The sequence below is a fragment of the Diabrotica virgifera genome, chromosome 2 (assembly GCF_917563875.1).
Source record: "Diabrotica virgifera virgifera chromosome 2, PGI_DIABVI_V3a".
Classification (NCBI taxonomy): domain Eukaryota; kingdom Metazoa; phylum Arthropoda; class Insecta; order Coleoptera; family Chrysomelidae; genus Diabrotica; species Diabrotica virgifera.
This window is the reverse complement of record NC_065444.1, coordinates 238,770,327-238,795,364: the sequence shown is the minus strand read 5'-3', so window position 1 is coordinate 238,795,364 and position 25,038 is coordinate 238,770,327. Positions and strand designations below refer to the sequence as shown.

At 33.5% G+C, this 25,038-nt stretch overlaps 1 protein-coding gene across 4 annotated transcripts in view; it reads right to left on the bottom strand.

Moving 5' to 3' along the window:
• Positions 1-24,442, bottom strand: part of LOC114328533 (serine/threonine-protein phosphatase 2A 56 kDa regulatory subunit epsilon isoform) — a 148,160-nt gene extending 123,718 nt beyond the window's left edge. For all 4 annotated transcript variants that reach the window (XM_050644401.1, XM_050644402.1, XM_050644400.1 and 1 more), the window contains exon 1: positions 23,496-24,442. In XM_050644401.1, coding sequence (XP_050500358.1) covers positions 23,496-23,634 — 139 coding nt within the window. In that variant the 5' untranslated portion in view covers positions 23,635-24,442. The remainder of the gene's footprint in view (positions 1-23,495) is intronic.
• Positions 24,443-25,038: the final 596 nt, after the last annotated feature.

Sequence of the window (25,038 nt, the reverse complement as noted above, 5' to 3'; positions counted from 1 at the left end):
CCTATTTTTCCAACATTCTGGAAATTCACCCTTATTTAACCCGGAATAGGGGTGTCATCACCTGACAGTTTAAGGTTTAAATTTTTTTTTTTCGCGTTTTTGATAAACAGGTCAGATTTACATTTTTATTGTAATAACTGATTTAAAGTATTAATATAGTCTCTGTACTCAATAAATCTTAATTTTTTTAGATATTTTACTTCACTTCATTTATTATGGGTTGGTACTTGCTAATTTGCTAATAACACCTTTTTAATTTTATTTTTTAACTTTTATAATATAGGTATTAGTAGCTAATAAGTTAATAAAATATGTTTTTTATATACTTGTGTACCTCAACACATTATTTTGTTTATAAACAACTAGATTACTGAAAATTTTTAAGGGGTGCTATGAGCACCCCACGTGGCAGTTGACGCCTTGCAAAGCCACGTGGCAGGTGCCGGGTTAAGGACAGATTAAACATGTGAAAAAGAGGTCTGGATAATATAAAACAACTTCTTGAGAAAGCTAGGAAGCAATGCATCAGGACCAGGACCCTTATTAGCATCCAGTTCTGATAATTTTAGATAAATATCAGATATAGTTAGGTATGTTGAAACCAGTCAGGTTAGCAAGATCAAATGAAGGTGAGTCACTGGGTATGACACATATTTGAGTGGAATATACCACAGAAAAATATTCCACAAAAAGATTTACAATAGCTGGTTTGTGATTAGATTCAACACCACCATACCTCCACACAGCGGACAATGAGAGGTTTCTCCTCCATGAATACACAAACAACCAAAATCCCTTCAAATTATTTCCTAGTTATAAATACGATTAATAATGAAATGAAGTTTTGATTAATAAATGTATCTCGATACATAATTTTTGTTTTGTTTATGATTTGTTTATTTACCTTTTTTTAAATAAATTTAGACTATTTTATCCTTACTATTATTTTTGAAAACAGAAAATGGGTGATTGAAACCAAAAACTTATTTTTCTAATTATTTCAAATATCATAAAATGCTTGTTTACCTTTTTATGTGCTATTTATGATTGCAATATTCACTGTGACTATGAAACTAGTAGTTTGGCATGGATTATTGATACACAAATTTATGGTTTCTGAAAACTATTGTTTTGTGATTGTTATTTTTAAAAAAATCTGATGCTAAGTTATGTGTTTTTTATAGCTCATTGTACTTAATGTAAAAATGAAATAAATATTACATGTCTTCATTATTAACACAAAATGAAATATGTAAAATAACTATCTAAAAATTATAAATACAGTACACTGCCCTGCTTAGTAAAAACGTCCCATCTACAATTTTCGTTTTTTGTGATAAGGTTAATAGGACGTTTATTCTAAGCACAACAGCTATTAGTTGTAGAAAGGACAAACAAATTTACGCTTTTGTACGATTTGAGATGGCAGAAAAGGACTTTTTGACTAAGCAATAAGATACTAAATGTCTAATACAGTAAAAGTTCTTTATTCGCGGGGTATATGTTCCGTAAATATGCCGCGAATATGGAAACCGCAAATATGGAATGGTAATTTATATGGGGTTATAGGGGATACGTTCCTAGGTGACCAAATAAAAAAGCAAATACCTAAAAAACATCAGTTTAATTGAAGTTTTGACCATACAGATTGATTAGTTACATATTATCTTCAGCTTTAAGCAATTTTTTAAAGAATTTAGTAAACTCTTGCTTGGCAGTTTTTAAAAATTGCTTCAATTCAGACTGACATTCAGCAGTGGTATTAGCATTTTGCCTCTTAAAAATAGGACTTCGTTCCATAAATGGATCAATTTTCATAAAGAAATCATAAAGCTCATTTGCCATTCATAAACCTTCACTAAGATTTTTTAAATTAAATGTCACGTTTTCAGTGATTGTTGGGCCTCTTCTTCAACGGGTTGTGAATTCAACATTTCCTCCAAGTCTGGTTCAAGCAACTCCTGGACGTCACTTGACTGTAACTGTTCGAACCCATCTTGTCCTATCCCACCCGCAATTTCATCAATGTTTGTAGTTAAAGTTTGAACATAGATTCTTCCTCATTTCCTGCACTCCGAACAGGCCACAGTTTTTTCCAGCATGATTTCAATGTGTATGGTTTCAGTTTAAAAATCAAAGAACTTCTTTTGGTGGGTGCTTACTATTCTCAGGAGGAATATCTCGGGGCTACCCTGTTGTGATAGTCCTACAGCTCTCTTAAATGTTCTGTGTGCTCTTGTGTTTTTATGCTAATATTCTAACTTTGTGTTAAGTATTTAGACTAGGTGATAAAATTTTATAGATTTTACTTACTAAGTGTTAGCTTGCCAATGTATTTCAATGTTGCATTTTAACAGACTTTGACTTATGTAAATACTTTGTATATTGACATCAATAAACTGAATTGAATTGAATTGAGTTCTTGTAATGATTCTTTTATGTTTACGATCAAGCATTTCTATTTTCACTTTAAATGATAAAACTAATTTTTTTCGGATCAAAACTCGTTTTTCATTTTTTTTTAGTCAATTATAAATTAGGAAGATAGCGGAAGAGACGTGTTACTTAATTACAATTTTTGTAGTGAATAAAAAAGTAAAACAATAAACACAGAATGCAGCTCTTGCAAAAGCATGGAACCTGCAATCGCGGCAGAACTTAATGCTCTATGTTTTGAGTAATAGTTTTTTTACTTAAACATTCTCATTGTTTACAATCTCAAAAACACTGACGACAGCGACAGTGAGTTACCTCAAAGGAACTGCCGATGCTGATAGCTTTTGGAAATTTAATTTAGCTGTAGTTGAAATAAGGTCAATTTTATTTTTTTATTAGTCGATTTGCTGATTCATTGGCAGATGGTATCAAATGCTTTTTATTTACGTATATTATAAAATTCGATCCGCGAATAAAGAAATCCTGGGCCGCGAATATAGGAATTGGGTCACATTTTTTTAATCTGCGAATAAAGGAAGCGCGAATAAGGAGTTTTTACTGTATAGTGGAATTATAACCTTATCACGAAAAAACGAAAATTGTAGATCAGACGTTTTTACAAAGCAGGGCAGAGTAGAACCCCGATTATCCATGTTCGGATTATCCAGGCTGCGGATTATCCGTGCTATGATTTTCTATTACTCAAATTGTATTTTTGAGGTTTTATCAAAATAACATCACCGTAAATGGGTTAACTGATGTATCATGGTTTTTGTTCAGTTAACAATACATTCTTTTTTTAACACCCTTTGATCAGTAGGGTTACTTGCATTTTTTATTTTTATCTCACTACACAATGGGTGTGTTCAGACAACCACAGCAGCTGGACAGCTGAGTAAGCCATAGCTGTCAGATGACACCACTGGAAGTCAGCCGCTGAGAGATTTATTTATTTATTTATTTATTATTATACGGGATAACCCCATTAACAGAAAAATTACATTTAAATATTAATACATTTCCAAAAGGTAATAATAAATTCAATGTGTTAAATATGACTTAATTAATCTAAAAAATAGAGAGTTAGAAAAGTATAAAAACACTGAAAAATTTCATATGTCACGAAAATTAATATATAACATAAATATTGACTACAAAAAATATACAACATACAAACATAACACTTAAGAGTATAAAAATAACATCACAGAGCAAGAGATCTTTTTAATTGATTTAGAGTTATATTAAATAAATCAAGTTCGTAATTATTTAACAATCCCATATACCTATCAAGTGGGTTGTGAACGCCATACAATGCTCTATGGAAAGGTATTTTAAACATATTATGGTAACGGAGAGCTTGATAAGGAACATTAAAATTAATCTGACTTAAAAGATTGGGAGAATCTATAAGTCCATTTATGATCCTAAAAATGAAAACAGCACCTGCTATGTCACGGCGTACCTTAAGTGGAGGTAGGGACAACTGTTGTTCAAGAAAAGAATAATCGTGATTGACAATGATAGTTTGTGTATAGTAAGCACATGATCTCAAGAATCTATGTTGTATTCTCTCGATAGTATCAATATGAGTCTGGAAATAGGGTGACCAAACCACAGAACTGTACTCCAAGAGGGACCTTACTAAGCTACAGTAAACAAGCCTAGTAGATTCAATAGAGAAGAATTTGCAATTTCTTGTAACAAATCCCAAAAGTGTAGATGCCTTCACAGATACAGCATTTATATGCTCCACAAAAGAAACCTTCTCATCCAAAACAACACCCAAATCCCTAACGGAAGATACATATTCAAGTGGCTGATTATTAATGATGTAACCTGATTCAATTCTACTGACTTTCCGAAAGAAGCTTATAAAACAGCATTTCCTGGCATTCAAGAAAAGTTTGTTTCGAACACACCACTCCTGCAGTCTATCAAGATCCTCCTGCAACAACGCCTGGTCCAACAAACCATCCACAGGTCTCCAGAATTTCAGATCATCAGCTAGCATTAAGCATTTACTATTCAAAAAGCAATTATTTATATCATTAACAAAGATGATAAAAAGAAGCGGAGAAGTATGGCCACCCTGAGCAACTCCGGAGCTTACTGTAATAATGTCAGATAAACAGCTACCAATATTCACTCGTTGAGTACACCCCGATGAGGAGTTCTTAATCCACTCGACAAAGTTAACATCAAAACCCACAGACACCAGCTTTTCCAAGAGTATCTGGTGATCAACACGATCAAACGCTTTCGAAAAATCCGTGTATATGGCATCTATCTGTTTACGATCCTCCATTTGACACAATAAGTCAGACTGATACTCGACCAAGTTCATCGCAGCAGACCTTTTTATGCGAATCAGAAATTAATCCGTTACACAACCAAGAAAGCTGCTTGGCCACCAGGCTGTCAAAAAGCTTGGGTATTGCAGACTGACTGCATATGCTGCGATAATTTTCAATGTTATCATTTTGCCCATTTTTATAAACAGGTATAACGTAGCTCTCCTTCCAAGCAGCCGGAAACATAGATGTCGCTAAAGACCTGTTAAACAGTAAATGCAAAGGTATGACTAGAGTACAGACACACTTTTTCAAAAGATAATTAGGCATACTTACATTGCTACCCTCAGGGTAGCAGGGCACCCGGAGCTGACCATTATTAGGCAAGTAAACAGTTTGAAAGAACTTCTTAAATAAATTTGCTATATCTTGACCGTTAGATGCTGATTGGTTTTTTATTTATTTATTTATTTATTTTACGGGCAAGCCCAATTCTACAAAAATACATAGTGTACAGAAAAAAAACAATAACATAATATAATATAAAAAACAGACATACAGAAATATAAATATAATATTAGAAGTAAATATGTACTATGAAATAATATCATAAAACCAAGTTAACAAATTACAAAACCAAGTTAACAAATTACAGACGCTTCACTCAAATATTGATCCCATCTAAATTTCTTTTAAAACGACTGATGGAGTTGTCGAACAGTTGTAAATTGCAAAGGGAGTTTGCTAAATTCAAGACTCTGGGTACGAATGAAAAAAGTGAATAATTAAACCTGTGGAATGGTACATAAAATGTTCGCACTTGTCTAGTGGTGCGAGGTGATACAAACAGTGCGATCTTATTAAGTAATTGAGAACAACTGCATATACCATTTAAGATCTTGAATAATAGCAAAAGGTCCCTTTGTTTTCTCCTGCTTGCAAGAGAAGGGACCTGCAGTTGATGCTGCCATACAGCGTAATCTTGATAGGTATGAAGCTTAAAAGCAATGTAACGGAAGAAACTATTTTGGACTTGTTCAAGTTTCCTAATGTAGACCAAGTAGTGTGGGGACCACACTGAAGAACAATACTCAAGGTGAGACCTGACCAAAGAGAAGTAAAGAACTCTAATACTGGATATGTTTGTAAAATCACGAGTTGTTCTTTTTACAAAACCCAGCATTTTCATAGATGTTTGAATGACATTGATGATGTGAGTATTGAAACAAAGAGAGTTTTCCAGTGTAATCCCCAAGTCCTTGATTCTATTAACAGTGTTGAGCAATTGGCCATCAATGTAATAGTTTGATAATATTGGGTGGTGAGTACGGTTAAAGTTAATTACATGACATTTGATTGAATTAAGGTTCATACCGTTAAGTGAACACCATGCAGAGAGGTTATTCAGTTCTGATTGCAATATGGCAGCATCATAATGATTTTTTATAACTTTAAAGCACTTCAAGTCATCAGCAAATAGCAAGGCGTTACAATCGTGAAAACAGTTGGTAATATCATTAATAAATATATTAAAGAGTAATGGACCCAAATGGGACCCCTGTGGTACACCTGACTTAACTGGAAAGGTTTGTGAGTAAAAGTGGTTTACTCGAACTTGTTGAAATCTTTCGGTTAAATAACTCTGTAACCACTGCAACAAAGGTCCACTTATGCCATAGGAGCAAAGCTTTTGAATCAGGAGTTCATGATTTACTCTGTCAAAGGCCTTGGAAAAGTCAGTATAAATTGAATCAACTTGAAGTCCCTCCTCCAAGGCTTCAGACAGAAAATCAACATAGGTCAACAAACTCAGTTCAGCAGACTTACCTGTAGTAAAACCAAATTGCTGAGAGTTTAGGATCCCGGAGCTATCGAAGGTGAGGAAATCAGTTATAATACTCTCAAACACCTTTGGTATAACACTAAGAATAGATATAGGGCGGTAATTACTAATATTAGATTTATTACCAGATTTATATATTGGTGTGACATAAGAAAGTTTCCAAAAGTCCGGAAACTGACCTACATCCAAAGATTTATTAAATATATGAAACAAAGGTCGCGATAGTACAAAACTGAATTCCTTAAGAAAATTAGGTGGTATACCATCAGGCCCAGGACCCTTGTTGACACTTAATGATGAAAGCTTTTCGTAAATTTTGGAAATCTGGATACGATATGATGAGATATTGAGTTGAGACTGAATATGGTCAACATTGCAATTTAAAGTAATATCACTATAAACTGATGAAAAGTGATCTGCAAATAAGTTGGCAATATCATTGCCACATGAAGCTACAGAGTCATTCAGGGTCATTGAGTCAGGTATACAATTGTTTTCACGCTTGCTACCTACAAATTTCCAAAAATGCCTTGCGTTATTTTGTATAGAAAATTCGGTGAAACGTATGTAATTGTCATAACAGCATTTAGATAGATTTTTACAATTTGTTCTCAGATGACAAAAATCAGCATAGCTTTCAGGAGTCTTTAAGGTTTTATAAATTTTATGAGCTTTTATTTTTTCCTTTAACAATTGCTTAAGCTCAGAAGAATACCAACAAGGAAATTTCTTAGTACTAAAATATTTAACTGGAGTGAAATGTTCAATGAGAGAGTAAATAATGTCATAAAACATAGCGATCATGTCGGAAAGATCTCTACCACGAAACAGGTTATCCCATTCTATATATTCTAGACATTGGTGAATTGCTGGAAAGTTTGCATTACGGAAATCATAATAATATTCGTTACCAGAAATTGACCTATCAAAAACATTAAGCTGCAATGATGTTAACAGAGGAGGATGATGAGAGTCAGGTGAAACCAGAGCATCGTCAGCTTCAGAAATGACAAGCTCTTCTGGGGCCAGGATAAGATCCAGAATAACACCCCTGCTATTAAATATAAAGTTACATTGAAAAAGATTATGATAAGCACACATATTTGAAACAACCTCAATGGCATCAACTACAGCTAGAGGTGATGAAGTTTGTGAGGTTGCAGAAGAGCAATAATCTTCAACTCTCCACCTAGCTGAGGGGAGATTATAGTCACCAAATAAGTGAAATTTCAGGGATGAAAACTGTTCACTTAGAAGCATCAGTTGGTCAGCATGAACTTGATAGGTGTAGGCTGGAGATTGAGGTGGAATGTATAGAGCTCCCAGAATAAGTTTGCCGTGGAACCGTACAAACAGCTGTTCAATAGAAGGATCAGATTGGATTCGTAATGATGAATATTTCTTTAAAATAGCTATTAATACTCCACCCCCTCTAAGAGATGAACTAGAGGCAGGTGTACGATCCTGTCTATAGATATTGTAATTGACAAGACCAATTTCAGCATCAGCAATGTCACTATTGAGCCAAGTTTCTGTAAGAATGATAATATCATAGGTACAATTAAAAACATTGAGGCTTAATTCAGTAAGTTTTGTTCTGAGACCCCGGACATTTTGGTAGTAGACTGTAAACTTGCCCAAGTCAGTAGAGTTTAAAGGTTTTTTTGAATGATTTTAGGTATGTTATTGAAATACTTAATCGTGAGATTAACCTCTCCAGCATTTTGTCTCTCTGAAAGCTCGGACCTAAGACTATCTAAAAGCTTTCTTTGGTTAGGGGTTTGATCTAAAATAAAATATATCTTTTTTTCACGACTAACTGTTTGTTTGTTTTTAATAACATGAAGAGCATCACTTGCTGAAGAAAAAATTACTTTAATGGGACGATGTCCATTCTTGTTCACATTTCCAAAGCGTAAGATTTTGACTTCATTTGTGTTGATGGAGGCATGGGCCTTTGATAAAATAGATTTTACTTGAGAAGCATCTTCAGAAGTGTTACTTAATTCAGGAAGATTAAAAATGAGGATGTTTTTAGATCTTTTTTCCCGTTCATGAAGCTCGTTTACCACATCATCAACAGAAAATGAATTAGCACCTTTTTCAGCCTTAAGTTTTAACATGTCCTGTTTCAAAGCACTAAGTTCATTTTTAAAATTGTCAATTTCCCTAATAAGTTTGGGTACACTTTTAAAAGATAAACGACAATCAGCACAAAAATACATTAAGGTTCTTTTTTGGATAACAACAGCGCGTAGTTCAGAGGCGCATAAACCAGTACAGTGTTCAGACTGGTGCACAGTAACATGGCAGCTATCACATGCGACAAACTTGTCAAGAAGATCATCATTACAACTTGAACATTTGCTAACCATTTTAAAGTTGAATTGGAGATATTAAGTTCACTAATGAACTGGTGATTGGTCTAAATAAAATAAAGAGTTCGGTAAGCTATGAGTAGATCGCTTGTCATTAATGAACTTCCAAAATGATTTAGGGTTATTTTTTAAGCTAATGTCTACTCCACCCATATAGCCACTAAAGCATGTATCAGACAAACGCTTACACTCAGCCCTAAGGCGAGAAAACCTAACATATTCAGCATCAGACTGACTTCTCATGTACATAGAGTGGGCATGTTTTTTCTCCTGCGTTAAATTCCTGAGTTCGTGGGAAAACCATTTAGGGAAGGAAGATGTTCTGAATCTTTTTAATGGTACAAACAATGCTATCCCCGTCAACAGAACATCATAGAACAAACCCACAGAATTATCAACACCCTCAACCAGACAGTTCTTCCAATCCATGGATGCAAGGAAGTTATTGAGTTCAGCGTAGTTTCCATTTACAAAATCATAAAAGAATTCATCATATTTTAAATTTTTTGAATCAGTTAAATCTAAGTTTAAAAAACACTCATAACCCACATGGTGTTGGCTAGGGTCTACCAAAGGATCTTTTGCTTTCAAGACATTTAATTCCCTAACATTTGAAAAAACCAAATCTAAAAATACATTACGATTATTAGGAACATTAATGTGTTGAAAGAATTTTAAAAACCCTAACTCTTGAGCAACATCTATTGCAGGATCCCCTCCAGGACACTGAACCATTAATATAGATTACTAAGCTTTCCCTATTAGAGCTGGATACAACCACTAAGCTGCTTTGTGCTGACAGTAAGCCGCTGTGGTCGTCCGAATGCACCCATTAGTTTGACTCAGTTTGAGTAAACACAATTTGTGTTTCCATGTTTTCTTCATGAAATTCAAATCTCATGGTACATTCTATCATAACATTATATCTAGTATAATCGTATATCTCAATGCCTATTTTCACAATGAAAATAGATGTCCCTTTATTTTTTATTTCATGAGACAAAAATCTCATCAGATCAGATAATCTCATTGTAGATTCGCACCTTTAAAAAGCTAGCTGTCAGATATTTATCAACAAGATAAGAATTATTCCACCATGATTATTTCTTTAGTAAATAATCACTTTTATATATGTAATCAATTTGTGATAAACATGCATACAAAATATATATTATGCATTTTTGTGATACGTTCAATGTTTAAATTTAAAACTGGGAAAATATGCACCTTCATAAGCTCTCCATGATTCATGTATTATATTTTTGTGAATATTAAAACCACTCTGACCAAATCTACTTACAACCTTGGCTGCGTTATCCAGACAAATAGACCTTATATTACACGAACGGTTGGCTACGTCAACTGTATCGTATCACACAGTGGCAAAGGTTCACTATGGGATATAATATATGCCTCGTAACACACTTAACGTAAGTTTATAAATATCTCCAAATGCAGCCAAGGTGTTATCACTTTGTTAAGTTGTAATCTCAGTAATTTGCAGTGATATATATTTGACTCTCGAGTGCCCTATTTGTAAGTAGCAGTAATATTGAACAGGTGTTTATTACTAGTGGCAGTGGTCAGTCTATGGCAATATTTGGAACTGTCTATATTCCACCCAAAGCGGAACCAGCTGTATATACCGAATTCAGTGAAAGTGTTGATAAAGTTAGTGAGAAGTATCCAGCTTCCAAACTATTTTTGTTCGGAGACTTTAATCTGCCAAACATTATGTGGTCTAATGATGAACTGTCTTCCAATGTTACTTTTGGTCAATATTGTACTCCTAATGAAACTCAATCTGCTTGGATATTGTCAAATCTATGTAATTTTCACAATTTATTTCAAATCAACACAATGTCCAATTCTCGTGGGGTTTTATTGGACTTGATATTTGCTAATGATAGTTCTATTCAAGTTATAGCTTCTGATGAGGAAATAGTTCCATTAGATAGGCATCATCCTGCCTTAAACATTGCCATAAAAGATTTTCTTTGTAGTAACACTGATTTTAATGCCTTGAATGATTGCCTTTCTTGTGTTAACTGGGATCAAATTCTTGAAAATCAAAGTCTAGATAAAATGTTAAATACATTATATGAAGTCATGTACTGTGCTTTTGAAATTTTTGTGCCAAAAAAAATAATGTCAACAAAAAAGTTTCCAAAATGGTTCTCGCCAGAACTAAAGAAACTAATAAATGAAAAGAAGTTATCACATTTAAAATTTAAAGTTAGTTCCTCTCTAAATGATTATAATGCATTCTCGAGCCTTAGAAGTGGACGGCGTTATGCATAACTCGACCAAGCGCCAAAACATAGTTTTGAGATACATGGCTTCAAAGTTTTTCGGTTCTTGGTTGCTTAATGGTCGCTTAATGGTAAGTGGATTAATGTCACTTGGTTTCATTTTTTTTTTCTTAGTAACTGTTAGCGTGACAATAACAGGGATTTTTTCTAAGATAGTTTTAGCTATGTGTCACCAGAATCCGCTATTATCTCGATAATTAAGAAATGGCGCTTGGTCGAGTTATGCATAATGCCGTCCAAGTAAATGTAAAGCTCTAACAAAAACTTGTCATAATAACTTTATAGAAAAAACTGAGAATTCCATTCATAGTAACATTAAATCGTTTTGGTCATTCATAAATTCAAAACGAACGAGGACAGGTTTACCAAATGAAATGTCTTTGAACAATATCACTTATACAACTCCAAGTGATATTGCAAATGCTTTTGCATTATATTTCTCATCAGTTTATTCTGAGAAAGTAATCAGTAAACGTGTTTTACCTCCCACCACCAATATAACGATTAATTCATGTAATATTACAATATCTCAAGTATATGAAAGGATGATGACGTTAGATGTGAACAGAGGTGCTGGTCCTGACAAAATACCTCCTACAGTTTTGAAGAAATGCAGTTTTATTTTGGCCAGACCATTGTGGAAAATTTTTAATTGCCTAATGCATCGTGGTCCCGTGACAATTTCAGTTCATCAGCCACATTTAATCACCTTGCTACTCCTAACGAAAGAACATCCATTGAGATTATCTCAAATCTATCCTGTCTGCATAATCTATACCAGATTAACGTTTGCCCAAATACCTCTAATTCTTTATTAGATTTGATACTGGTCCAAAATAAAGATATCGCCGTTGTTGAACCTACAGACATTTTAATCCCTCCTGACCAATATCATCCCCCACTGGTGTTTGAACTACCCATAACTACCAGATATAATGAGGGACTTTTACCGGAGGGTTACTATCATGACTTTAAATCAGCAAACTTTTCTCTAATTAAAGGCTATCTCGATTGTGTCAACTGGGATACTTTAATGATTGGATGTTCAGTCGATGAAATGGTTAACATTTTATATGATATTCTGTACTCAGCTATTGACATCTATGTTCTTGTTAAAAAATTCTCTTCTAGAAAATTTCCTATCTGGTACTCTTCGGAACTAAAATCGTGTATTATTAGAAAGAAGACAGCACACAGGAGACTTAAAGAGTCCAAGCTGCCAAAAACCAGTTACCTTTACAAACAGTTCTCAGAGCTCCGATCTCAGTCCCAGATACTTGCCAAGCGTGACTATTTAAACTTTACATTGTCTACTGAAAACTCTCTTCCCGGCGGTCTGAATAAGTTTTGGTCTTTTATCAATAACAAAAGAAAATCAAATGGAATTCCTTCTGAGTTATCTCACAACAGTAAAACTAGTTCATCTGGTAAAGATATTGCGAATTTATTTGCTGATTTCTTTTCATCAGTTTACTCCTCTGTTGTTGTTGATTTCCCCGAAGACATCACTTCTTCACCCTTAAACCTATCATCATGTAAACTATCCATCTCTGACATTTACTCTAAATTGTGTAACCTCAATCCTTCTAAAGGCCCGGGACCTGATGGCATCCCATCAAGCTTGCTCAAGTACTGTGCATTTAATTTAGCTCGGCCATTATTTCTCATCTTTAACAAGTCTTTAGCTAGTGGAAGCTTTCCAAATGTTTGGAAGACCAGTTTCCTATTGCCCTTACACAAAACAGGTGACAAAAGTCTTGTGTCCAACTATAGACCTATTAGTATCCTAAACTCTATTCCTAAACTATTCGAATCACTTGTCTGCGATTTCCTTACACCCTCCTTGAACGGTATTCTATTGGAACAGCAGTTTGGTTTCAGGCACCATAAGTCAACTGAACTCAATTTGCTGACATATATTAACTTCTTACTGAACGCCTTGGACGAAGGACTACAGGTGGACGCCCTGTACACCGACTTCTCTACGGCTTTCGACAGAGTTAATCACAATATTCTATTAGAAAAATTGCAGCGATTAGGGATACATGGTTCACTTCTGCTGTGGCTTAGGGAATATCTTCTGGACAGAAAACAAATCGTCAGAGAGAGAGAGAGAGAGAGAGAGAGAGAGAGAGAGAGAGAGAGAAAATTTATTGTTTCTAAAAATGAGTTAACATTTATAAAACACGTGGTATAGTACAAACACAGTACAAGATACATTAAATACTAACTATAAAACTTCCATAATAAAAAAAAAAATAAAAAAAGCCATCAATTAGCGCAACTGTCCTCAAAAAATTCCTCGATACTATAGTAACACTTAGATAATAAAAACTTCTTGATTGCTCTTCGGAATACAAAAATATTGCTTGAGGATCTTATGTTGAGTGGTAGGTGATTAAACACTTTCTTTCCAGTGTAAATAAATGATTTTTTAATTAGTGTAGAAGAGGGAATTGGAAGTGGAATAACGTAAGTTAGACGAGTGTTATAAAGGGAATCTGTCCGAATATCCTCTTTATGTTTCTTAAAAATTAAGCATGCTAATTCAACGATATATATGCAGGGAAGTGTCAAGATACCATGTTTCCGGAACAGAGGCCTGCATGATGTACCAAACTTGACCCTGCATAAATATCTAAGTGCTCTCTTTTGTAGCATAAAGATTCTACTGAAATGATGAAGAGAACAGCTACCCCAAAAGGCAATACCGTATCTCAAATTAGATTCAATCAGGGCCACATAAACACTTTTTGCAATCTTGAAATCCAAATGGTGTGCAACTGATTTGACAGCAAAGCAACCCGATGATATCTTTTTGCTTAAATATACAGTGTGTTGCTCAAACTTAAGTTTATTGTCAATATAGAGACCTAAAAATTTGTTAACAGTATCAGAACAAATGCCTTCATTACCCAGAGTAATATTGTTTAGATCATTCTTAAAAGAAATTAATTTGGTTTTTGAAAAATTAAATGTCAAATGATTAGCTTTGCACCACTCTAAGATTTTTAGCATATCACTACTAATAATCTTGTTCAGTACCTTAGAGTCCTTGTTTTGCCATAAAATTGTGGTATCGTCTGCAAATATAGTAAACTGGCCATTAATATCGAGGTTAATTATGTCATTAAAATAGATCAAGAAAAAGATAGGACCCAAGACAGAGCCTTGAGGTACGCCACAATTAATAAAGATATTACTAGAATAGCGCTCATTGATTGATACAGACTGGCATCTGTCTTCCAAGTATGAACTGAACCACTTTAGAGTAGTGCCTCTAAAACCATATCTTTCCAGTTTATTTAAAAGTATTTTGTGATTGACACAGTCAAAGGCTTTAGACAGATCACAGAAAACTGCAGCAGCAACGTAATCGTTATTTAAGTCTAAGTATAGCTTTTCCATGAATTCGAAGATGGCATCATATGTACTTTTTAATGACTGGAAACCGAATTGGCAAGAAGAAAGTAAATAGTGTTTTTGTAAGAACGTCATCATTCGGATTTTGACCAATTTTTCTACAATCTTTGAAAGCGATGGTAACAAAGAGATAGGACGATAATTAGCAGGTAAATCGTGGTCACCACCTTTATATAAAGGAATAACCTTAGCACATTTTAAACAATCGCTAAAGTGACCTGTTGAAAAAGATGTGTTAATTGCGTCCGCTAAAATTTTCAGAACATGATCAGGAAGATGGGATAATACTTTAGATGGGATATCATCCCAACCTGCAGCCATAGGAGTTTTAATGCTTTGTATAATATTTTTTATTTCATCCGAATTAGTGGGAAGAAAATAAAAAGAATTTGTAATGTTTACTCCATTTAAAAAATGCATTGGATTAGAAGAAGAATCAATTTTTCCAGCGAGTTCTGGACCTACTGAGCAGTAATATTCATTCAGCTCACCAGGGTCCAAGACTACATCAGTAGTTTGGGGAACTTTAGCTCTAATATTATTAACTATACGCCAAGATTCCTTTTGTTTATTATTGGCATTATCCATTCTAGATTTAAAAGATATACATTTTGCTAATTTAGTAACCTTCCTATATATGGACCTATATTTATAGAAATATATCAAAAATTCATCATTGCATATTATATGTTTTTTAATGTAGTTTAACGATCTTAAGTTTTTGCAAGAAATTCTAATTCCTTTAGTAACCCAAGTTTTCTTATTTTTCTTTTTAAGAATTCTTTTTTGAAATGCCAAATTGAAAATCTTCATGAGAGTGTGATGAAATTGATGTAGCAAATCAGGAGAGCAAAAAATATTATTCCAATCCTCCCGATTACATAATTTGATAAACCTGTCAAAATTTCTTTTGCTGAAAATTCTACCCCATCTGGCTGTATGAGGTGGATTCTTAAGGGGAAATTCACATAGAATGGGATCATGATCCGATGAAAAATAGGGAATCACTCTACACTCAGCCAGATCTGGATGTAGATTAGTACAAATATAATCCAATATGCTGCTATCTCTGGTTGGATCGTTAACGAGCATTCTCATATTAAAACTGTTCAGTAAATTTGTAATGGTAATAACATGGGTGTGTGCTGAATCCAAATAATCAATATTAAAGTCACCTGTCAAGATAATAAATGCATTTTTTGGAATCCTTTCAAGCAAGGATTCCAATCTTTGAAAGAATAGCTGCACAGTAGACTTAGGGGGTCTGTACAAAACAATGAGAAAAATATTAAGCTTCTTACTGAAAGTAATAGAAAATTCGAATTCAGATTCAACACATAGGTGGTTGAATATAGTCAACAAAATTGAATTTATACTGAAATGTTATATTGACTAAAATTAATGTGCCACCGTGGATGCTTTCAGATCTGCAAAATTTTGATATTACGGAGTAATTATTAACACAAAGTGTTTCTAGAGGATACAACCAGTGCTCCGTTAAAAGTACAAGATCTGGCCAATCATTCTCGCTAAGAAACACTTCCAGTTCCTCAACTTTATTTCGTATAGAACATATGTTATATAAAATAATAGAAAATTTACTTACAATATTCGATTTAGATATACTGGTATCCAGTTTATCACCTACCACACTTACAATATTATTTACAAAACAATTGTTTGGTGATGCTAAAAGTGCCGTTTCTATTGGATTTACTTGACTAAAAAAGAGTCTGGTCTATCTTCTTCAGTTGACAGAGTTCTATTGTGATGCTCTCGATCTAAAAATCTTCTTCCTAACCTAAAGTTAAATCGTTCAATGCCAATTTTTTTCGGCCAAAAAGCAGGATTGTAAATTTCTTCCCTTAAGTCAGGTAGTACACCTATCATGAAACATTGATTATCCCTTCTTTTCTGGTCAGTTGGTAACAATTTCACTTGTATATCCTCACAGTTTGTCTTAGTTATTATGAAACTCTTGATGTGGTCCGCATTTACACTATCCGGAACTTTTGAGATGAATAGCCACAATTTTTTGTCTGGTTTTTCGGATTTTCCATGGAAATCCTTATCACCAATTCCAGTTCCCATTATTTTCTTGCGTCTTTTTGTCACAATCCGATATCCTTCATGGTTCGTTTTTTTCTCTGAAGTCCCCATTGTGATATGATTAAGATTCATTTTTGTGATTTCCTCATTTTCAACAGTTAAATTTGTAATGTAGTCACATGTCTGTTTGGTTTGAATTTCCATTATTTGTGCATTTAATTCGTTTGTAGTAATTTTTGAATTGCCCTGTATATTGTTGACATCTGATTGAATAGGTTGTTTATATTTATGTTCGATGTTTTTATTTTCTGGGTCATTAAGTTTAATTGGTATTTTATTTTTATCTTTGGTGTGATGGTTTTTTAATTCAGTCTTCAATAAATCGACTTTTTCTTGCAGCAAATAGTTATTAGATTTTAAAAGTTCATTATTATTTAACAGTAATTTATACTTATCTTCTTTTTCCTCCAGTAAGTGTCTTAGCATTTTATTTTCTAACTGCATAAGATTCATGGGTTCGGTAACATCAGATTGTTTTTCACAACACACCATGCGCGTGTCACATATTTTAGAACATTTTAACTTGCTTTTGATGGCACAGGAAATATGGTAACTTTTTCCGCACACCACACATACTATCGTTTTATTTGGCTTAGTATTACAACATTTAAATGTTTTATCTTCAAATGTTCCTTCATCTATTTGAGAGAGAAGTGACGGCACATTCACTCCGTCCGCCATCTTGGATATGTTTTTCGTCAAGCTCTACAGCTATTTTTCCTACGAAATAGTTGTCCCTTCGGGCGTACCGCAGGGATCTCATCTTGGACCTTTGTTGTTTAATGTTTTTATTAACGATATAAAAGACTGTTTCCAATATGCGAAATTTCTTTTATTTGCTGACGATGTTAAGTTTTACTGCCACATTAGGAATCCACTCGACTGTTTAAGGCTTCAGTCCGATTTGAATCGGTTGAATGAATGGTGCAGCAACAATGCACCAACAACATGGTTCTCAACTCCTGCAAATGTTTTCACATTTCATTCACGCGTTCGAAAAGTCCTATCTCTTTCACATACAAAATAGGTGATATAAATATCACAACAGTCACATCCATAAAAGATCTTGGAGTTACACTTGACTCTGGACTATCTTTCAATATTCATATAAGCAATATCATCTCAAAATCGCTTCAACTGTTAGGTTTTATTAAAAGATGCTCCCAAGACTTTAAGCAGTTGAGATCGTTTAAACTGTTGTACTGTGCAATGGTGAGGCCAATCGTGGAATATGCATCTTGCGTCTGGTCACCCGCCTATGAGACATACAACTGTAAGATTGAAAGGATCCAGCACCTATTCCTTAGGTTCGTCGCATTCAAAACAAACCGTAGAGACTGGAATTATATAGATCTTGAACTAGAACTTAACATTGACACCTTATAAGCAGACGGAAAAAGAAGGACATGTACATGTTGTATAATATTATAAATTCAATTCACGACTGCCCTGAGCTCCTGGAGGAAGTAGGTTTACATATTCCCTCCAGAATCACACGTTCAAGATCTACGTTTCATACTCCCATCAGCAGAACTAACTTCACTGCAAATTCTTTCATCTCGAGGGTTTCTAGACAGGCAAATGCTTGCTCCAATTGTGTGGATTTCTTTGCGGATAGTTCGCGATTTTTAAAAACGCTAAAGGATTGCACCCTCTAGTTTTATGTTCTTGAATATTTTAAACTTGTGATTATATATCTTTACCTGTTATTTTTACTTTTTGACTTGCTTTATTGTCGTAGTGTTTATTGTATCTTATTGTATTTTACGTATATTTGTAATATTTTGTTAGTTCTTCATATCTTCTGTAATGTTTTATTGCAATGAGCTTTGCTCGTAAATATATATAAATAAATAAATAAATTCTTCATTGTATACTGGTTACTTTCCTGATCCATGGAAATTAAGTTTTTTAATGCCAATACATAAAGCTGGTAGTAGATCTGACATTACAAATTATAGACCGATTTCTATATTAAGTACCATTCCTAAGTTATTTGAAAGCTTAGTGTCCGACTGCCTCTCGGTATGTTTCAAATTGTTTCCAGTAGATGAGCAATATGGTTTTCAGAAACACAATCATCGGAATTAAATCTTCTTTGCTATTTGGATGCGTTGTCAAGTGCTTTGGAGGGTGGGTATCAAATTGATTCTATTTATACAGACTTCTCCAAGGCATTTGACAGGGTAAATCATAACATCCTATTGTCTAAATTAGAAGCTGCTGGAGTAGATGGGAAACTGCTTGAATGGCTGGAAAGCTACCTAATAAGAAGGCGCCAAGCAGTAAGGATCCAGGATTGTCTATCTCAGGATGTAGTTGTCAGTTCTGGGGTCCCCCAGGGTTCACATCTGGGTCCGCTATTATTTATTATATTTATAAATGATATTGCAGATATAAACTGTGATAAGCTTTTGTTTGCGGATGATTTAAAAATCTTTTCGAAAATATCTAGTCCTGACGATTCCGAAAATCTGCAATTTCAATTAAATAAAATACAGAATTGGTGTAAAGAAAATGAAATGGAGCTAAATGTCAAAAAGTGTCATAAAATTAGTTTTTATCAAGGTAGAACGTGTATTCCGTTTGAATATAAACTTGATAACACACCACTAGATTGTGTTAATACAATAAGAGATCTTGGAATACTGTTTGACAAATCGCTAAAATTCGCAGATCATATTGATTCTATTATTTCAAAGGCTTTACAGATGCTTGGCTTCATGAAACGAAACTGCTATGATTTTAAAAGTCCCAATACCCTAAAATTGTTATACTGTTCTCTTGTTAGACCTTACTTGGAATACTGTTGTAGTATTTGGTCACCTTACTATAATGTTTACGCAGAAAAAATTGAAAAGGTCCAAAACAAATTCCTTAGGTTTTTGGGATTTAAAGTTAGAGCTATTACTGGGAGTAACAGGTTTTACAGTTATGACGAAATTAGAGCATTTATAAATATCAATACCCTGGAAGAACGTCGTTATCACCATGATTTGAAAATTCTATATAGTTTGTTAAATGGTACAGCAAATAGTCATTATTTATTGTCTAAGGTTGGTTTTAAAGTTCCTTCATACAGTACTCGAACTGCAGTCGAAACCACTTTTCATGTACCATTTCATCGATGTAATTATGGCCTCAATGAACCTATAACTAGAATGTTACGTCTAGCAAATCAAAATAGCGAGAGGCTTAATTTTAGTTCCACACCCAACCAATTTATACGCGACTTACAACAAATTAATATTGCCTCTTAATTGTTTTGTTATGTCCACCTTTACCAGTCTGTTTCGAATTTGTTCTGTATGTAATTTATATTATTTATATTAACTATTTTAACTATTATATTTTGTGTTATATATCGCTGCCTCTGTGCAACACTGTACTATGTCAAAATCAACCATTTTGAGAAAAACGGGTTTAAAATTTTTCATGCGCTAAGATTGACTCCTAGGTGAAAATTATTGTTTATTTTCGGTTTTTAGTTAGTTGTTAGTTTACGTAAATTAGTCTTGTACAATTTTAAAAAGCACTAATGTATATATCTTTTAAAACATTTTTTATTTATTGGTTTAAATTAAAGGAATTTGAGTTGTTACAATATTGAACTGAGCGTTTCAACAACTTTAAAAACTGTTACATTTATTTGTAGATGTTACTGTTTTGTTTTGGAAATTAAATGACATTAAATTAAATTTTTTCCACAATGTTATAAAATAGTTTTGAATGTTACACTTTAGCTCTGAAATAATATAATATATAATAAAAATATTGAGTGATTGTTGTGTAAGTGTTGTTGGGAAAGTTTTGGTAAAACGCCATTTCCTAATAGAGAATAAATAATATTTATTGCCACTGCCATCTTAAAAAAACTACATTTATTTTTAGGCTGTATTCAGTACACGTGACATACAACAGAAAGAACTGACTTAATTATCTTTATCATTTTCTTTGGTCTTCACCCCATGGAAAAAGTTATAAGGCATTGGTATTAATTTTGCATCGCATAAACTTATATTAAAGCCCCTTTTTTCTGAAGTGGAATCCCTGGTGGAGCTCGATATGCTTGTTTGAGTTGGTGCTTGTTGGAGTTCGGCTCGTTGGAGTTCGGCAGCTGTTGTTTTGCTTTTCTAGGTTTCTTTTGGACACCTCTAGAAGTAACTGAAGAGCAAGAATGTCCTCTAGACATAACAACAAGAGAACCATTTTTTCTTTTTTGTTATTTTATCGTCTAGGTCTAGGTTAAAAAAACATCATTTCGTTTTGCTCATAAGAATACTTATAAAAAACAGTCGATGGAGTTGATTTCTTTACTTGAAATGATTTAACGTTCGCCCATACTACTTTCTCTCCTGATATAGAGTACTGGAAATTTTTACCAAGAAAAGAATTTTCTATGGCAGTTCAGTCGTATACATCTGAGGTGTTTTTATTTATTTATTTATTCACGGGCAAGCCCTATTCCGATATAAATTTTACAGTGTTCTAAATTATATAACATAATTATACAATTATATAACATTAATGTTAACCAATTATATAACATAAACTATCGTAATATAACATATAACCAAGTGGTTTGAGAAAAAATAACTCGTATGAGTAATACAGTTACAAAAAAGAAAAAAAAAGAATAAGATAACATTAGGTCAGTACAATTACAAACAAAAGATATCACCTAAATCAATTCGGAAATGTTGTAAGGTATAACGGTTTTAAGTTATCTAATACATACAGGTCATGTAACACTAATCACAATACAAAAGCTCTGGCCGAAAATATTAAAAAGTTAAAAAGTTAGGGAAGAAATTAGGTTTTTAAAGCGGGAAACTGATATATTAAAAATTTCGAGGTTGTTTAATGAGTTAGCTAATCGAAGAGTTCTAGGAATAAATGTGTTGTAAGAATAATTGAATCTATGAAAAGAGACATAAAAGGTTTGCACCTGCCTAGTCGAACGACTGGGGACAAATAGAGATATTTTGGAGAGAAGTTCGGGGCAGTTACACAGCCCGTTGATAATTTTAAATAAAATAATTAAGTCTCTTTGTTTTCTGCGTACCTCAAGAGGAGGTAAGTTCAGTGTTCAGGTGTTCATTTCTTTTACCTGGAATTGTCTTTTTTCTTTATTTGCCACTTGAACTACAGCGACTAGTTGGCTAGGGACATAAAGAGGGTTCTTGTTAATAGCCTTTTTTAATTGTCGTTTAATCGAAGAATGCATGCTATCCCCCTCGTTTTGAGTATGACCAACAAGTAAGTATTTATGAGTAATTGAAGGAATATCTACAGTTTGTACTGCATATAGATACATTGATAGGAGAACGTGGTTTTTATTTTGGCCACTGCAGTTGTCAGAATATAAAATAACAGATTTTTCATTAGCATTTTCTTTTAAAAAATCAAAAAGGAATGAAGCGATTTCTAAAGCTCCACGTTTTGCACACACTTCATGCCAAATATAGCAATGGCCTTGCTTAGATGTGGCGTCAAAAACCGTAAAATTGAAGGTGTTTAGTTTTCTTTTATAGTAAAATGTTGAAATTTGCCCCTTTGGAAGTTGAAATACAGCTTCAAGATCAAAGCAATCAACAACAGTGTTCGAGTTATGATCCCTACTATAGTTTATGTCTTGCTGTTTATCTGCACGAGCCGTACAGAGAACTGCCTGCACGGCAATACTACATATAACATTTGATTATATTACTGTATTGCTCTGAGTTTTATGCAATTGTTCTGGAGCAACACTGTAACATTTTTAGTTATTATTCTATTGACCTGTAATGTAAGGTCTTTAAGCACAGAACCATAGTAACATATGATGGAATTATAAATTTAAAAAATATATTTTAAGATAGTACAGTATTGATCTGAAAAGAACCATCATTTATTCATAGGAATTTATTCTTATCTCAAAACATACAAATTTTGAGATGTTACAGTATAGCACTGACACAGCGATATATGGACGGCGTTATGCATAACTCAACCAAGCGCCAAAACATAGTTTTGAGATAAATGGCTTCAAAGTTTTTCGTTTCTTGGTTGCTTAATGGTCGCTTAATGGTAAGTGGATTAATGTCGCTTGGTTTAATTTTGTTTTTCTTAGTAACCGTTAACATGACAATAACAGGGATTTTTTCCAAGATAGTTTTAGCTATGTGTCACCAGAATCCGCTGTTATCTCGATATTAAAGAAATGGCGCTTGGTCGAGTTATGCATAACGCCATCCATATATGACTTATATTTAGTATACTAAATTGTTCCAAAATTTGTAAACAATTGTAACTTTATTGGGCTTGTCCCGTGGAAATAAAAAAACAAAACAAACAAAAACTAATAAAAATATGAATAATAACAGGTATTTTCAGCTCAAAATATAAATCTACCGCTGTTTAACATGTTTCAGCGTTTTATATTTTTACTTGTTAAAACCTAAACATTAAGGTTTCTTTAACATAAGGATTAGCATGTCATTTGTATATAAATATGTCACCACCAGTGTTTTTTAATGTCATGTCTATTAGACTATGAACTGTCTCTTGTACAATGGTCAATATGATAAACATATACAATCACAGACATTACATAATAAGTATTTTGATAAACTTTTACAGTTACATTAAAGTTCAAAGTCATTCCATGAAAATGTACCTAGGTCAGGCATACAGAATGCAACTGATGGATTGCACTTACCTTTAAGAAGAGGTAGGGGTTGAAGTTCAACATCTTGGGAGTTCCTGTATCTGGAACTGCCTTGTGACTTTTTGGTCTTCTTTTTGAGTGATCTTTTGGCAAAAGGATCAATTCTATCGACGAATGTCGTCGCCGACATTGTGGCTAATAGAAACCTTCAGTAGTAACAAAAATAACAAGACAAGCAAACACACTATTTACAAAGGGGTTAGTATAAGATCACTCTGCATTTCACTACTTCGAATTTTCGTCAAATTGTACAGAATTTCAAACGCATCATTTGAGGGTATTTATAGTCCAGAATTTATGAATGGTTGCTAAATATCAATGACAAGCCACAAGGTGTGTGCTTATACTTATACTTCAGAGCACGCCCAATTATCAACTGGTTCGATTCTAAAGAAATTATTTCGTTAATCTTAAATCGATTGTATTCTCCCTCAGTGGCTAATATATACAATTATCGTGATAAAAATCACTCTAAAAATCTTCCAATGTATGATCACTCAACTGCCAAGCCATTCCCGTATTTTCACCCGCCATCAGCTGGTTATTGCTGAACAAAATTACTCGAAAATAACGATTTTTACACATTCAGTTTTTGTTTGCACATTTTTCTCACGATAAACGAGTCCAACAATTTATCCGTCACACTTCACTTTTACTAAATTTCGTAAAATTAACGAGTAATATTTTTTAGTCTGAATGATTTGCGATGCCGTAGGTACCTAGGACTGAAAATAGATGGGAGGTTTGCAATAGTCAAGCGCACTTCCAAATTGACACTTTTCGGTTCCAAACGTTAAAATATCGACACTCACATCAATTAAAAATCTTAAAACATTTTTATGACTAATTTCTAAGGAGATTTATGCTTCTTTTCCCTTAAAAACCCGAATTTTTTGCTCGGTTACTCCTGGTTACTCCGAATTGAAATAATTGAAATAACCTTGTGTCGTATGTCAAATATTTGGTTAATATTTATTTGGCCAACACTCTTGTCAACAATATGAAAGATAGGGTAGACAATTTTATATAATCGATATTGAATATTACACAAAATATTTATTTAAAATATTTTATTGGCTATATTTAAATATACTAAACTCAAATTTTATTTAATTAATAAGTGAATAAAATTAATCCAAACATTTTTAACCAAAAATGACCTTAAGCACGATGTATAACTGGTTGTCTAATTGACTAAAAATTGACCACAATACCGATAACCAAAGTCGGTTGTGCTTTGGTTGTCAATACAGGGTGTTTGATCGTGGTGTTTGGTAACGAATGGGCCATAGCTTAACCTTAGATTCCTGAGCTTAAAATAGATATATTTAAGCTAACTTACTTTAGTACGAAAGTTGATAATAGCCGAAATACAGGGTGTCAGAGTTAAACTTTTATTTTATTTAGGCTCGATCTTTTCACCTCCGGATAACTATAGTCCGTCCCACCTTGACTACTATAGGGAACATAAGCAATGCAGTTCTTATGAGAGTTTTTAACGGTGATGCCGATTTTATTAAAAAATGTGCAATCG